The 17646-nt window shown below is 42.1% G+C and overlaps 1 protein-coding gene across 7 annotated transcripts in view; it reads left to right on the forward strand.

Annotated features, from left to right (window-relative positions):
• The window catches only part of bnc2 (basonuclin 2), a 178231-nt gene that overhangs the window by 113497 nt on the left and 47088 nt on the right, over positions 1 to 17646 (forward strand). For 6 of the 7 annotated variants that reach the window (XM_042430079.1, XM_042430094.1, XM_042430103.1 and 3 more), the window contains 2 exons: positions 14919 to 15021; positions 16829 to 17064. In XM_042430079.1, the coding sequence (XP_042286013.1) occupies positions 14919 to 15021; positions 16829 to 17064 (339 nt within the window). Of the gene's footprint in view, positions 1 to 5506; positions 5761 to 14918; positions 15022 to 16828; positions 17065 to 17646 lie in introns of those variants that run through there. The other variant, XM_042430085.1, reaches the window with a different exon arrangement.

Below are 17646 nucleotides of genomic sequence, written 5' to 3' on the forward strand. Positions count from 1 at the left end.
GGTGCAAGTTTGTCATCCCAGTAGTGCGATGATAAACACATGTTGTTTCCCTTGTCTTCTGTGTGAAGTGGCTGACCGGCGTAGCTCTCGTTTAAGCATGCCTCTTGTCTTCTGGTCTCTGGCTGATTCCTCCCAGACTTTGGCCCTTCACCACAAATCATTGTGGTGTGCTGTGTGCAGCTCTGGGACACAAATGTGCCCCCAAAGTGGTGCAAAAGCAACGTCCTCAGAGTAATTTTTTCCCCTTTTCAGTAGGAAACACAAAACCCAGGGACTATTTTTTTAACAAGCTTGTGATTTCCACAGCTTCTTTACGGCATGATGGAAAGTGTCGGTTTGAGTGACTGCTTTTAATTAGTTAAGTACAGATAGGGAGAAGAAGGAAAAATAATATTTTGCTTTCACGGTGTAGAGGGATTATAAAAAAAGTAAAAGAACAGTAAAAAAAAAAAAAAAAAAAAATCAGTAGTGTGTGCGGAAACTAGAAATCATCATATGCACCAGTCCCCTTGTGAACACTCTTTTTTCCAGTTTTGAGCAGCAATATTATTTGTCACCACATCTTACAAGTCATATCAGTGGAAATCATGATATGTTCTGTATATGTGCTTACACACACACACACACACAGAGAGGAAAAGAGCACCTTAAGATCGATCTCTAGGGGACAAAGCAAATATAAGTCATGCATAGTGTATTAGGACACACACAATTTCTGGATTTCTCAGAATTAAAATGATTTAACAAGCCCTGTAATAAATGTATTTCTTATTCCCTGGTCATATCATATGAATACCTAAACACACAACACACATCATACGACAACATGGGAGCTCAGTGTTAGGTGGATTACATGGAATGATGGGGTGATGTGTCTTTTTTTCCCCTGCTTGCTGGAGAGCCTGGTGTCCTGATTAAAAATTTCAGCTCCACTGCCTTTCTAATTAATTAGCGAGGCCACTCAGAGGAGCGCTGTGGACCAATTAGTCTCTTGCAAGCCGATGATGCCTATCGCTACAGCATCACCGTACAGCTGTCGCTCCCTGCTCTGAGGATGGCTGGGGATGGACCCTCAGGTGCTCACACAGGTTCAAACAGCAGCGTGCGTGCATGCACACTACATGAGATGCATGCATACACGTGGAGTAATAACAGTAATCATGATAATAGTAATAATAATATAGACAAAGGAGAGAAATATAAATCTATATTAGGCACATGAAAAGAGACATTCATGAGCACCGGATCATAAAATATTCTGAGACTGAGCTCATTTTCATCAAATTAAAAGGATGATAAACAATAATGTTTTTGAAGTGCCATGTAAAATAAATGTATTAAGTCTGGATTAGATAAAATTAGCTCTTACAATGACTTAGTGTCTGGAATTGTTTGTCTAAAGGAGTTTGGCTGCCAGACTGCTAAGAAACAGTGCTAGAACAATAAGTTGATTAATTTGTCAACAGAAAATCCATCTTTGCCTATTTGGATAATTGAGTAATAATTTTCAATCATTTCTTACCTAAAAATAATGAAATGCAACAGTTTTCTCCCTTAAATAAATTCTATCTCTTTGGATGAATCTGACATTTTTGGATGAAAAAATATTTCTACTGTAAATGAAAATATTAATTGTAAACAAATATCACTTGCAGCAGTAATAATTCGCCAAACTTAATTTGTGCCGACTGAAATGGTGCTACTATTAAGGTATACTGTAAGGCAGTGCAGCTGGAAAAGGTGAATATGCATCTTAAGGAAACAACCATTCTGGGTTCTTCTATTTGCCACATTGAGCTAACCTTGAGGCATAGCCTTATGTGTCTACAATACCATAAATTTGCATTTCCCATCTTAACCAGGACTTGACGTTACAGGCTACATGGCTTTGAAAGCTATGACAAAAGCCATCTGAAAACGCAGAAGCTGTACCGCTTTCACCCTGTTCACGCTTTGTACATTAAAAACAAAAGTAGATGAAATGATTCAGTTTCTTAGGTCTGATGGTGAATTCATCCTGCATGCTGACCACAGGGCTGGGTGGGGAGGTTGGGGGAAGAGAGGTGTCTGCATTTCTTCGGAAGGGTGGCAGAGTTTGCTGACTTTGTGAGAACGGACTAGTTATAAGACCGAGGAAGCTCATTTCCACTTCAAGGGGTCGTCTGAAACATGGCATCAGCAGGCCTCTGTGTTAGCTCTCGCTCGGTGTACACATGCATGTACACGCACACTCACACACACACACACACATTTGATCGTCTCACATTCACAGATACACGTACTCATAATGTCTCCCCATCGCCTCCTCTCCCAAAGTCTAATGTTTATTCGTACTTGAGTAAAATGCGCTGATACAGTTTTTCTTCAAGACTGAAAAACAGCCAAAAGCTAAAAAAAAAATGTGGAACTTCAAAGCCCTGTATGGTGGTGGGCACACATTAATGAACACATCACACACACAAACACACACACTTAATGTCCTGCAAATAATTCACTTTTTCGTAGGACTTTAATTGCAAAGTGGACCGTCGATTGCCACGTTTGAGCATAAAAAATGTATGTGTACAGCACGGACACACACCAACACGAGTCACTTTGCAAGCACAAACAGTCAATACCGTAGTGGCTGATTAGTATGAGAAGAGGGGATGAATATTGGAGAAGGACTCTCAAGAGCCACCGATGAAACATGGAGAGGATGTCAAAGAATTTTGTTCCCATCTCGTTCATTAGATCTAACTCAGGCTAGTGGATGCTCAGAGTGTTTTTAAGTTCATTCACGCACACGCACACACACACACACATGCATACACACACACACACACACACAAAGAGAGAAAAAAAGCACACATTGAAAACAACACTGGTGGAAACAGTTGTAGTTATTAGATCGGCGTGTCTGACATTTTGTCTACATAAGTAATTAATTTAGCCTTTCTATTGGGAAAGTCCAAAGAGCCCAATTAACATGGCTAATATTGCTGCATCGTGTAAAAACATCATTTTTTTTAATACAGAGGGAATATTCAAATGACTTGCCTTCATTATTCAAATGTATAAGCAAAGTCATCACTGGGGAAAGAGACAAGATGGGATTTAAACTCGCAGGAACAAGAAAATGATAATCAATCTTTTATTTCTGCAAAGCAATCAAATGAACAACATGTGTGCTTTTCCTTTATCTTGGTTCTCTTTATTTGTGTCATCTGAAATATGAGGGTTCTTGACATTTGTCGTTTTTTTTTTTTTTCCCTAGAAATGTTAGAAGCTTGTTTTTGTATATTCTGTATTGACTAAGTGCCATGTTGCCATGACATTTGTTATACAAATTATTTAATTTTAAAAATAACAGATTTAGAAGGCTTGGCAGTATGTTTGCATTAGTCTAGAAGCAGTTTTCTAAGTAATTGAAATTATGCAGTAAGTCAAGGATTTAGAGAAAGAGGATTCTTGACTTTTACAGTTGGTCCAGTACACATGCTCAGACAGGAAGCCAGGCCAAGTATCGCTCCTTTGCCAAATCCCACGGCTTTGTAAGCAACACGCTGCAGAAATGGAATCAGACAAATCATATTCTGAATTTAGAGAGTGAAAATGTAAAAAGGTCAGGAGCAGGAGTGAGGGACGTTTTATAGTTTATTTGAATCTGTTTTTATAGATTGCTATTGTGGTGCTGTGTTTTCTATTTTCACGGCTCGTTCGGGTATTTGTTTTCTGGCGAACTCGGGGGGCCCCACTACTGCAAGGCCCGGGCTCTTGGCTCTACTCTCCCACTCGTATAGCTATAACAAAGTCAATATTACAAAGAGGTAACACATGTCGAGGTATGCTTCAGGCCTGCCCTGGTGCTGCTGTGATCCTGGATCGGGACACACACACACACACACTGTGTAAAAGAATGCATGCCTTCAATGGTAGGCTGCCTACCTCCATGAAGAAAAATGTATACCACTTTTTTTTTTCTCTCTCTCTCTCTTTGCAAATTTGTTCTCTGGTTGAAGCTGGTATTTTGGCTTTCACACATGTGAAATTGTTCATGTATGCGAGTGAGTGCACGCGTGTGTGCGTGCGTGTGTGTGTGAACCTCTCTCACTACACAGTATTATGTGTGTGAGTGCAAAGTACTTGTTGGTGTCTGTGCGTTCACATAAATTTTGAGTGTGTGCGCTTGTGTGTGTATGTGTGTGAGGGCCAGTTTGTTTTGTTTTTCCCTTACTTCAGCACATCTGAGAGAGCTTTTCTGGAACTCCTGAGCCCTGTCCAAACAAAGATGGCCGAATGTGAGGGGTGAGGGATGGAGGGGAGGTGGATCAGGGCGTGCGTGTGTGTCTGTATGTGTGTGCGTCTATGTGTGTGTGTGTGTGTGTTTGTGAGTTTTGAAGTAAGCTGGGACCAGAAGGGCCTTGCGAAAAACCAAGAGGAGGGAGAGAAAACCGAGCCCCTGAGAAAGGCAGCTGGAAACACGGAGACTTGCGGTCTTTCTCCCCCACTTCTCTTCCTCCTCCTCATCCCTCCACCCCCCCCAACCTCCCCCGCCCCCCTCTCCCTGGTCCAGCTGCACTCAGATGTGTCTGCCTGGTCCCCCCCGAATTCTCCCCTCTCCCTCACCCCTGCGCTCCCAAGCTCAATGCCACTGCCAAGGAGAGAGAGAAAGAGGGAGAGTGGGAGAGAGAGAGAGAGTGTCGCAGCTGGTAATACTTACTGGCCATTTTACCGCGGTAAAGGCATGAGATTCATTAGGCCAGGGCCCGCGTGTTTTGTGCTGAGTACCGGCCGTGTTATTGTTAGGATGTGGTAAAATTATAAATATGGAGGGGTAAGGGGGGGGTTTGGGGGGTGCAGGAATCTAAGTGGAAGGGGTGGAGAAGAAAAGAGAAGGGGAGAAAGCGAAGCGGTGGGGGAGGAGGAGGATGAGGAGAAACATGCCACTCATTAACTCCTCGGCCACAGTCTTGTTTCTCATGATTGGGTGGCAATAAAAAAGTCTGTCACAATTTGTCAAAAGTTAATGACTCAATGGCACACCAGCACTCAAGGGCTGGAAGACACGCTAACATATGTCGAATTAGTCAATAGCTTTATAATTGCAGAAATAAGGATTCCGGCTTGAGCCAAATGAAGCGGACTTTAGAGAGTCCTGAGAGGGAATTTGCAATTTGGTCAGGTCGATTGCAGAATTGCAATCACCACGCCTTGGCACTGCTTTCCTCACGCAATTGTGAGGTTCTTTTCTTCCCTCCCTCCCACCTGTTTGAGCTGCTCTGTGTCTTCTTTGTGACCTGTGACTCTGGAACAGTGTCTAGCCTCCACTTCAGCCCCTCTATCTGTGAACTTTGTAAGACTGATAAAGACTAAAGCACCCAGATGGACTTTCCTTTGGTCTGCCGTCTCCCTCCCTCCCTCTCTTGCTGTCCCACCACACACACACACACACACACACACACACACACACACACACACACACACACACACACACGCACAGAGTCTTGGAAAGACACTCCTCACTTCTCTCCCTCATTGTGTGGCTTTGGGAGTGACACACTTGTCATTTCAGTAATGTAGCCATTGGTTAAATACTCTCTCTGTCTCTCCCTCCCCTCTCTGTCTGTATCTCTGTCTTTGTGTCCTATTTCTCTGTGTCATTTGCTGTCTGAGACTGTAAATACTAATGGAAGTTGCAGTTTTTTCTCGGAGTGTGGTATCTAAACGGGGAACTACGAAAACTGAATCAAGAGCAGTCTTCTCACTATGCTGGCTGAGGTAAATTATCTCAAATATCTGTAAATAACAACAATCTGGGCCTTGAGTTTTTTTGTCTTGTTGTTCTGCTACTTTTGGTGCTATTCTATTTTATAGACGCAGCACTTTATATGCAACATATAACTAAAAATGCAAGTGGATGTGGCACTTGGTTGAAAATAATCTGAATAAAGCAATTATCCCTCGTTCAGCATAGTTTATACATAGTTTTGTATTTCCACAGCTGTTGGGTGTGCAGGCCCAGGTGTTTACAAGTAAACCACCATGCTGACACACTGTTTGAACAAAACTCTGAGGAAAGAAACAAATATTATTGCCCAGTCGTGTGTCTTGAAAACCAGCCAATCTATCTACAGTAGTGTTCGGTGTAGTTGAAAAAACACATATACATAATTTGGAGATTGCTTACACACAATTAGCGCAGGCTTTTTTACATTAAAAATGGTCAAAGAAAATAAAGAGCTATTGGCAAGATTAAATCTAGGAGCTCTTCCAAGATTTCTCTGGCTGGAAGCTAGTTTGAGTAGGGGAATTCAATGTGTGTGAGTGTGTGTGTGTTTGCATGAGAGGGAATGTGGGAGAGTGTGTGGGCGCTTGCATGTGTGTAGTTCAGGAGTGAGAGTCCCACCCTGTAGACGAGTATGATGACTAAATGTCAATTTGGGGGAGTCTCTGCAGTGCTGGCCTCCTGTCGTCACGCTGCTGTCAAGCCTGCACAGCGTGCGTGTGTGTGTGTGTGTCCTGTCGCCCACGCCAACCAATGATCGCCACGGAGATTTCCCCTCGCAGAGAGGGGTCGGCAGTATGTCTGGGCTCTGACTAATATTTTCTGTTTGTGTTAGGGTGTAGATGGGGAGAGAAGTAAAGAGCAGATGATGTTGGTCATCCTCACACACACTAACCCGATCCCCCCCTCACCACTCCTCCAGTTTGCTCTGTCCCCTTTTTACTCCCACACTCTCTTCTTTTCTTTTTTTTCCTCCTCCCTCACCCAAACATGTGTCTGGTCGCACTGTGTGGTCATGTCACTCCCTCAAGTCTCCAGACGGTAACCTTGCGTGTTGTTGCAGTGCAGGCTGTCACTGTGATATTAGCATTCAGTGGGCCGGCGAGTGCAGGTGTCACATCTGACAGGGAGTTGTCCTTATCTGGTGCAGGTCGCTCCCTCCAATAGGCTGAAGGTCAGAGCAGATCTAGTATATATTGACGACAATGGCCTCTTTTATTGTTTTTTATTTCCTGTCCACACACACAATGGGCCGTGATAAGCCTAACAACTTGTGGAGTGATTTCTGTTTAACAATTCTACAATTTTTGCACAATTTAGAGACTAACTGAAAAAATACTCAACAGATTAATTGAATGTAAATATTAAAGCCTAGCTTTGAATTCTTAATACTAATACTAATATCAATTTGAGGTTAAAAAAGGGTAAATGCTATCTGAGTTTTTTCTATTAAAACATAACACCAACAAAAAAAATCACTACTAAGGATGTCTTAAATTTTGTGAACAACATATTCATAGATTGATACAGACATTTTATAGTTGAAAAATGTATTTTGTCCCTCTAGCACATTTTGTGAATTGCTGTACTGCAGTTTCTTTTCGACATGGACACTGATATATCTGTTGTAATCTAAAATTGGTCTGGCTCTAATGAAAATAATCAGAATAATCATTTAGCTATTTGGCTAAATAATAACACCAACAAAGTAGTTCAGTTTAAAAATGACATATTAAATTTGGCCAAAAGTTGGGTCATATGGGAGAGAACTGTGAGATCTAGTCTGACATCTTTTGCACAGCACTTTCTCAACCTTCCCAACTCTCCTCATCAGCTTTCCTCCACAACTCTTCCCCACCTTTCTGATACACCAGCTTGTCTGACTCCCCCCCCTCAAACTCACCTCCCTGCTCCCTTGCTATCGCACTTCTCTTCCTTTTCCCCAACTTTCCCTTCATTCTCTCTCTTTCTATCCCTCCGTCCCTCCCCGCCTCCCCCAGCACCCTCCTTTGAACCTGGCCTTGTGTCTGTGGACCCAGAGGTCTGTCACTGAGCAGATGGTTTGATCTCTGGCTGGGGAAATGCTTTGAGGAGAGCTGAGAGGGGCCAGGGGCCTGGACCAGGGGCTTCTGCCTGGACCTGCTGTCTACACAAAAGATGGGAGAAACTGCTGCTCCCTTGATGCTTAGAATATTTGAACTGACAGCGTAGTACAGTGTTAACAGTACTCCATCTATATCGGCTGCACTGACTGAGAGCATGGCATTTGATAGCGAGATCACAGGGTTGCGTTTCTGGTCCAATATTGTGATATTATGTTCGTTCTCCCTCTCTGTTTCACAATATCAAAGCCAGCTGGGTCCTTTATCCGTCCACTCCATAAACAAGCATGACTGTCCTGAAGTACACGCACAGTTATTTATCTTCCGAGTGAGTCAGGCTGAAAGTTTCGTCATTGATCTGATTTGAAATTTTTCGGGGTGGTGCTCATCACGGGGAGATTTACTTTCTGTGACTCTGTCAAGCCACAATGAAGAAGTAGGAATGTTGGAAGCAGAAATTTCACTCAATTGTGTGCGTGTTTTGATTCTGGAGTAATCACATGGGTGTTGTGTGTATATATGTGAGGGAGTGCAGAGAGTGAGTCATATTTGACAGCTGACAAACACAAAAAGACAGGACTGAACCTGGTCAGAGTTGAAACTGGACGTCATCTGGAAGGACAATAGATGACAGATATCATCACTCACAATTCATTGTTTAGATTGTCCAGTTATGAATTTCAGATTTATGTTCTTGATAAATGATTCCTTTCAATGACTGTGTTGCAATTTAATTACCAGCAGAGAGCTCATTTTGAAAATGTATTCGCACATGAAAGGCTACAAATTGTAAAACTCTGAGCTCATGCCAATGTAATCTGATTACATTTAAATCAGACTTGATATGTATCCGCTACACCTGTAACTTCTCCCCTCAGCTGAACCCAACACCGCAACATCAAGACAAATTTTACTGCAGTAAAAGCAGGTGAACGCAAAGTGCACCAAGACTGCAAGGCACTGCCAAACATCTGAAACTTGTGTTTCAGATTTTCACACACACAATGCATTTCAGATGAACTTAATAGTTCACCACTTTTTGTTAGATGTTTATTTACCTTTCTCACTTCATGTCTAAACTTCATTTTCAAACTTGGCCCTTTTCACCCTTATTTTAACTAGTTTACAGTACAGTACGTTACTAACACGCCTTTAAAAAGGGCTAAACCTAAACACTAATAGCTTTTTGTATATATTTTATTAAATTTGAGATATACTGACTAATCGACAACGAATCTCACAATCTGTCAAGAAGAAAAGTACATTAATTAAAAGTGCGTGCAAACAACAGACATGGCTGCTTCCATTTGTTTGACTTAAAGAGAGGAGAAGAAAGAAGGGAAGAAAAGAGAGGGGTCCCAGGTCTCCACATGAATACATGAAAACACATGCTTCTCTTCTCCTTCTGTAATCCACCGGGGACTCACGCCCCATTTGGTTCCCATTAGCATAGCTCTGGTCGCTCTGCCCCGTGTCAAAGCCCAGACGCACAGCTGCACAAAGGACAGGGACCTCTGGCTCTGTGACTGCCAGCCGCTGGGCTCAAAACCAGAACTGACATGGAGGACGGGCTTTACACTGTGGGGATTTGAGGGAAGACACAAGCCTTTTCTGTCAACTACATTTTCCCCCTGTGCAGTATAAGTGTGTTTTATGCTGAAGTCGGTGCACAAATGATTAATCGTTGTTTATTTTGTACCACTTTGTGAGGCAAGGAAGCTCTGTTTCAAGTCAAATCCAATGTATAAAATCAAACAAGCAAAAATTAGCCTTGGCATAAGGTATTTGCTCCCCTGTATTTTGTGGCGTGCTGTGTCTGACTACAAAGACTTGCTTTATTCAGCGTGTTTTATTTGTCACCTGTTTCCAATATGGACATTGTGAAGTCCTGATCTATCTGACGGAGCCAGGGCTGGCTTTTTGACACGCAAAGCTGCTGTGCCTCTTTTCCTACACACGTTGGCTGCACATTTCTGGCAGGAAATTGACAGGATTTCAGCAGCTAACTCATGGATGAGATAATATCTTGTGGGTGGAAGAGAGGACAAGATGCTCCCAGTGTTTTACAGTGACCCTAAGCAGAGACAAATTTAAATCTGAAGCTGCTGCTGCAAAGGCGAGGCACACACATGCACACGTACACACAGGGTTTTCATTTAAATCTCGGCTTTGCTTAACTCACCAAACAAGAAATGTGGTCTGTGGCTGTGTGTTGAACATGGTAAAGGTTTCAATTAAAGTAGGATTGAACAATACCCACCCAGCATCCAGCAGCTGTCTGGGTTGGCTTTCCATTGTGCACTGTCTAGAGTGGATACAGAGAGGCTGAAAGGGACTAGGCAACCGGTGTTTTAGCTGTGTTTTCAGTAGCATATAGTTACAACGTCAACCTTAAAAATGACAGGGTAGTAATACAGTTGTACAGGATATTAGTTTAGGATCACCATCAGTTCTATGGTTTCATAGTATCTTTTTTGACTTCTATATATGCTGCTTGGTTGGACCGAGTTGCATGTAGCCTGCTTCCCCGTCTATCTGTTTAAAATCCTCTCTGAACCAACTACAAGAGTCCAGGCTGAAACCATCTTGTTCTGAAGCTCCTATTTCCTGCAGTTCTTCAGTCCATCTGTCCCACTAACACTCTTTTAATTGAGAGTCCTCCCCAGTCTGATGCTGGCCATTGCTGACTGTCAGTGTTTATACAATTGGGCTGGGACAGGGACTGCAAGCCAAGCAAAACATCCATGAAACATCAAGCCTGCAGCTAAACAAAACCCAGCAGTGAGACACACACACTTGAGCCAGATAAGGGCTGAAAATGATGCTTTTCTGAACGCAGCTAGGTTAAGTTGTTGACCATAGCAGTAACACGGCAGCTGTGAGAGAGTGTTGACTGTTGTCTGGGTCTAATTGCTACAGCATTGTGGGATTTTCTCCACTCACTTTCACTTTCTAGCTGCTCATTTTTCTAGTGATTTACGAAGTCTAACACACACTCGCTCACACACACCCCTCTGTCCTTTTCCTCACCGTTGTCCTCTTTAGTTGTGAGCCAAAGAGGAAACCCTGGCGAGACGCTAGCACAGTGACTAATGCTGTGTATCTGGCCGAGCCTCAGATAACACAACCTCCTCCCCCGGCCTGCTGTGACAAATATGTGCGAGTGTAGCAGTGGGATCTGGGCCCAAGCTTGTCCCTGACCCAACCCAGGCCAGACAGGTTAAACTACGGCCAAGTGCAACGCAGATCTATGCTGTCCACAGAGTACTGAGTACGTGAGAATCAGGAGAAGCAGTCTTTATGATCTTGTCTTTCTTATTTCCTCTGACAAACCCCACACACACAGACATTCTTGATGATCTCGTTTTTGATGGCCATCTTTGACACATGTAACGTTTCTTCTCTTACCTTCTTTCTTTTTTTAAATTCTGTAATCAGTCTGCATTCTTTCATAGTATTGCGTTTTGATGCCGTCATATCACAAACATCTTTTCTGTTACTCTTCTCTTTCACGTTCCTGACTGAATGTGGAACAATGCACAAATTAATCCCAAGAAATAACAGGCAAAGTACATCCCCTCCCTTCCCTTTTTTCCCGTCAGTGCCTCCTCAGTTGAGGGGGCTTGCTGCTTTAATGCTTCTTAATGCTGCTGTCTGTTTAATGGGCCAGATATGAGAGGTGCTGCTAGCCAGCGTAATAAGTCAGTGATTAGAGGGCGCCTTGTCACAGCAGCAACCCCGCAGACAGTGGCACGCTCTAATTGCCGTATTAGACGCCCCTTAACTATCTTGTCAGCTGTCAGACCCCAGCTCGTAAACAGCAGAGGTGCATTTGATATTTCCATTTGTTTATTTCTGTCTGCTGCTGTTAGCGCTGCTGCAGAGAGGGGTAATTAGAAAAAGGCTGTGTTGCGTGACTCAGTGTGCTAAATTTGGCTACTGTAAATTTGAGTTTACCGCGTCTATACGCTTACCTTGGCGCGGCAGCTGGATTCGCGAGATCACGCGAGAATCCATTTTGTCAGGTTTCAAGTTATGCGCTTGTGGCCAAACCAACAATGGTTTGGTCCAGTGTCCTGTGAGGAACTACTGGCAGCTATGGCTGTGGTTTAGGTGTGGCGACAGCGAGAAGTTTGCCCGCGATAGATGATGACAGACAGATGGTTCATCCAATTACCTGCCAAGTATTCTTTTGAACGTATCTGCTGTTTTCCAAACAGTTTCCAAGGACAACTTCTCAGGTTATTGTCAGGTTATCTTTATGCAAAAAGAGTTACATAAAATGACGATCTTCCCTGGCAAAAAAATCTGATGTTGCAGTCATTTCAAGATTACACTCAAAATTTAAGGTGGGTGACAGACATATAAGAGGACCAAACACAGACAGTTAGTGTCATTTTAGTGTGAATTTAAGTTTAATACAGGGGACAACACTATATGAAAAGGGAGAAAAATAGATTATAGATGCATCTTTTACCATAAATTAATAGATAATAATATAAATATTAATAATAATAAGCTGTTGAGAAGATTGTAGGCAAGATTGTGGGATATTCACATTGTGACAACATAGAAAACTGCATGTGAATACGACTAACAGCATTATAAAACAGCTTTATGAACATGGATGATGCTTCAAAGACATCAAGTCAAGGAAGTCACTGTAGTGGAGGGAGCTGAGTTTTTACAGAGTGGAAATGTTCTTTGACTTCAGCTGAAGTTACCTCAGGACAGCGGGGAAGCCTTGAGTTTTTAGTGTCTATCCTGTATCTGAAAGGTCATAAATTTGACCCCAGTCATGGCCTATGTATGTTCTTGAAAAGCCATGTCTGCTGGGTAAGTGTACATGAGGGAACACTGAACGCACTTATTGCATGCTCTTCTGGATAAGAAAGTCAGCTCAGTGCATAATGTATGTACACTCCGACTGACACATTGCGTATAATCCTCACACACTGTTAGGATTGCCATGCTCGTACCTGGAGAGCTTAAAAATGGTGTAAAGTCAAATAATCTCTTTCTCCTGTCTCATTCGGTGTCAAACTGTGAGGTGACATGGTTAGAAGTGGTGTAATTTTGTGTTTAATCTTGGATTAGCCCATATTCACTTTGACACCTCCAGTTACTAATCTGGTTTACAACACCTTAGGGCGAGCAAGGGGGGATTCTGATAGATTTTATGGTCCCTTAGTAGATTATGAGTGAGCTGCATTTTATATCCTGAATTACAGGATATTGGTTTAATCCAAAGACTAGTTATGTTATTTGCTGCTTTTAAACACCAGGCTGTACACTTGGGTTAATGGTGGTGGATTTGGTGTGTGCACAGCAGAAACAGAGTAATATTCTGTCATTACTGATTATGTATTGACCTCAGTTGTGTGTGATCTGTGCTGCTGAACCTCTTTTATCTGGAAGTGCTGACTGACTGTTTCTGACATTGTGAAATATAGGTTGTTAGCGCAGACATGGACTCCAACCTACGACCCTGCGCGTCTGTGTCACATAATTGTCACACCATTGTCTTATAAGAATAACAGTGAGACAATATGAGATAGCATATTTAGTGCAGATTGTAAATTCATAAAGTTTCAGGCTGTGATAAGTCGGGCTTTGCCGCGAGCACAAGCAGTTTCTTTGTCATCGTCTTCCTCCTCTTTTCTCTGACAGACACGTATCTCTACAGATAGTGCCTTCACTTTTAGATCTGACAATTTCCCTCAGTACTGGCTCATTAAGATTCTCCTGTCAAAATAAATAGGCAGCCACCTTGTACAGTACACCCAAGTTCCTGCCTTGAGCATTCTTGAAATTTTTTCTCTTTTGCTCTTTACAGCCTTAAGAATTAACACATAGGAAAAAAACTCTCAGTCATTCACCACTGACTCAACAACATATATGCCAAATGTAAAATACATTATCCTCATCGTGTGGAATCTGTGTTTATTATGCCAAGTTATTAACTTGTAGGTTTTCTTTTATTCTAACATCAGCAGCCAATATACTTAGATTACATGTTGATGTTAAGGAAATACAATATTTGATTTACAAAAAAGATAAGACTGTGATTTCCATAAGCAAAGTTTGCTGCAGCTGCAAATTCCCTTCAGGCAGTTTAGGTTGCAAAAGTGTTACTATCTTTATTCATCAATTCATCTTGATAATGTAAAAAAATGTCTGATAAACAAAGGGCTGCCAATGCTTATTAAGATTCATGTTTTTAATTTCTTTTTCTCTTTCTACTCCTTCTTTTCACTCCTTACTCTCTCTTCTTGTTTCTCCATGTCAGTGTGAAATTTACGGCTTTCAGCTGCTGCACTCGTTTGGATGATAGAGCTGTATTCGTCTGTGTGGATTTCAAAGTATATAATACATTTTCTCCACACTGAACATTTACTTTATTGTTTGAAGGATATGAAACATCTTATAGGATCAAATGACCCTCTGTAAAATGTACCTGAGTTTTTGTGTAGTTTTTAACAGCCATTTATGAGGGTGTAAGCCTCAGCAGACGGTGCATTGTGCTGTACTGAGATGCCCTCGTCAAGTCTGGACACTTAACCTGACTACTAAAAGCTTTCTGGGGTCAGACTAAGTGCAGTTCCAATGTTGAGTAATGGAGCTTTAGTCAAAACAAGTTACATTTCTGTGTTTTCAGGAAAGGAAGCCCTTTGTCACTTCACATGAACTCTGGGAAATTACAGTATGAATAGGAAGATTCACACATTACAATTAAACAGCAGTCGGGAAATTTGGTGGCTGAGTCATTTTTAAGAAGTAATATTTGTGACAATGGCTGCTGCTGACACATTTTAGAGTAACAGTTTAGATGGTGGTTTTCTGTTCAGGGATTTGCTGTTCTGCAAAAGTCTATGTAATAATTTGTCCTACTGCTTTTTTCTTGTATTCATGACTGTTGAATTGATAACTTCTTTTTAGTTCTTAGTATTTGTTCTTTCTCTTTTCACCCACTCATTATGTCTCCTGTGTACCTGAGCTGTGATTGACGTGGATTTCTCTGTGTCTGTTTCTGTTCTGTGTCCCTGCAGGCCATTCGCTGCACACTGGTGAACTGCACATGTGAGTGTTTCCAGCCAGGCAAGATTCACCTACGAACATGTGACCAGTGCAAACACGGCTGGGTAGCTCACGGTAAGAAAAATGTACTTTATTTAGGGTTGATGAGTGTAACTAATTAAGGCATATAAAAATATAAACTTACTACTGAACTTCAAGCAGCTGCTTCTTCTTGCTCTTTAGAGACAAGATCGTGACCTACATATCTGCACTCTCTATTTAGTGAATTGTTTTGTATTATTTCTTTTTTACTGCAGTATGTAGGTTCTCTCTATCTGTGGTTGTGAATGTACTGAAAACCAAAAATGTTTTTACTTATTTTCCATAGTTAAAGTAACTTTGATATTTTTGTTTGCTTCTGTATTTTTCGGTTGCTTTCAAAGTTTTGTTTTTGCACCTTAGATAAAAAAACAACAAAAAGAAACAACCACAAGACAGAGAGAGAAGCGAGAGACCACACCTTATGAGTTTTTCACGCGGGTAAGAAAAAGGGAGAGAAGGCAAGAAAGTACAAAGAGAAGGAGGAGGGGAAAAAGATAAAAGAAAACACCTGTTTGGCTTGCGTCCGCACAAGAGCGGGCCATGGGCCCTTCAGCGAATCGCACAGGACCCCATTGACTATTTTTTAATCTCTCCCTCTGAACTGTCAGGCGCCCATCTCTCCTCTCCCCCACTTTTCATTTCATGTCGGCATTGGCAGGGACTCTGACAAGTAGTTCTTCATTTTTTATTATGTTCGTGTCTGGCTGTGCTGTGTTGTCAGGCAAAGCCCTCGTCAGCAGGAAAAAGCCGTCCCAGGATCAGAGAGAGACCCAACCAGGTGTCACCCAGACAGGCAGGGAAAGGGAGAGGGAGAGAGAGAGAGAGAGAGAGTGAGGTATGAGGTAAGAGAAGAGAGAGAGAGATTGAGACGAGGAGGAAGAAAGAGAGAGTCGGCCAGGTGTCGCCCAGACAGGCAGAGAGGAGAAAGAGGTGACTAAGGCTGCAGAGTGGGCACCAACAAAACTTATCTAACACTCACAATTCAGCTTTCAGAGGAGCAGCGAGTCATTATACTTTTTTTCACCCGAGTTTTGCCTCTCAGGCAACATACATTCTAAGATAATCTTATTCTTATCTTATTGTTGGAATATGTTGCGACTGTATGCAGCCTGAGAGTCACAGCAGATGCTTCTAATGGCTGAAAAAGGGGTACTTTCCCCTCCTCTGCATGTTTTTCTGGTAAAAGAAGAATAATTTAATCTTTTTTTTTTTTTTTTACAGTTTATATTCTCCTAAAACACACTACTGAACATTAATCAAAGATATGACAGTAAAGAGCAGTGTTCTTTCTATCTAGCTTAACAAAGCTTTTTTTGCTTGTTATTCTACCATTATAATGAAAAGTAACCAATTTAATGTTATCTGCTAGATTGATGTATATAAATTTAGGAAAATAGCAATAACATAAATACAGGACACCGAACCCACAATCTTGACTTCATAGTAAATACCCAAGTAAAGAAAGTAAATAGGATGAGTGAAGTGATGCAATAAGTGATGCAATTACACAAATAGAAAGAATTAAGGCTAGAGACAGGATGAAATGCAGGTTGGGGTCAAGATGGAGACAGAAGAGGCAAATAAAATGCAGATGCAAGGGCAGCGTAAATGTGAAGCACAAGATTAGATTAAATTGAAAAGAATGGCATATAATTACATTAATGTCATTGCTTTTATCTGATAGATACGTTATTATCAGCGGGTGCTGACGGTGCAGTGGCCTCCTAAGGCAGATTTGAGATGAGAGGGAAACTTGATAGTCATTAACCGTGCCTGCCTGTCTCTCTGTGTGTGTATTTCCCTCTGTCTTTCTCCCTTTGTCATCCGGTCATCCATGCAGCTCTGGACAAGCTCAGCACCCAGCACCTCTACCACCCAACCCAGGTGGAGATCGTTCAGTCCAATGTGGTGTTCGACATCAGCAGCCTGATGCTGTACGGCACGCAGGCAGTACCTGTCAGGCTCAAGATCCTTCTCGACCGCCTCTTCTCCGTGCTCAAGCAGGAGGAGGTGCTGCATATCCTGCATGGCCTGGGCTGGACCCTCCGAGACTATGTCAGGGGCTACATACTGCAGGTCAGTGACCAACACATGTAAAGCATCATATGGGTTTAGTGTAAATGTCAAGACCAAATATTAGCAGTACTAAACGCTCTGCGTACCCACAAATGCATCCCTGCACATGCTTTTATATTTGCTTGCAATTTTTTGACAATTTTTGAAAGTGGGGATAATGTTCACAGTGATTGCTACCATTACTTTCTCACCAAGTGTATCTACAAATTTCTATGGCACTGCAGTTATTTTGAGAGGTATTGATCAAAAGCACAACAGTCACAATCTAGGCCACTTCAGTCCCATTGCCCATCCATTTTCCTCACATTTTCCCTGCTGTTACTTCTACTTCAGTCTGCCCCCTTTTCCTGCCCTGTCAACACTATGCCCCTCTGCTGGAAAAAGGAAAGAAATAAAAAAAAAAAAAAAGTGGAGAAAAATGTCACGCCAGCAAACTATAAAACCACTGTAGTGCATTTCCTCTCTCCATCTATCCATCCCTCCCTCCCTCCTTCCCTCCCTCCCATATAATTGCAGTCAGACACATTTCTCAATCAAAGGTACGGACATTTTGGTGTTGAAACCCAAACCAAAGTGTTCCTG

Source organism: Thunnus maccoyii, chromosome 2 (assembly GCF_910596095.1).
Source record: "Thunnus maccoyii chromosome 2, fThuMac1.1, whole genome shotgun sequence".
NCBI classification, from domain to species: Eukaryota; Metazoa; Chordata; class Actinopteri; order Scombriformes; family Scombridae; genus Thunnus; species Thunnus maccoyii.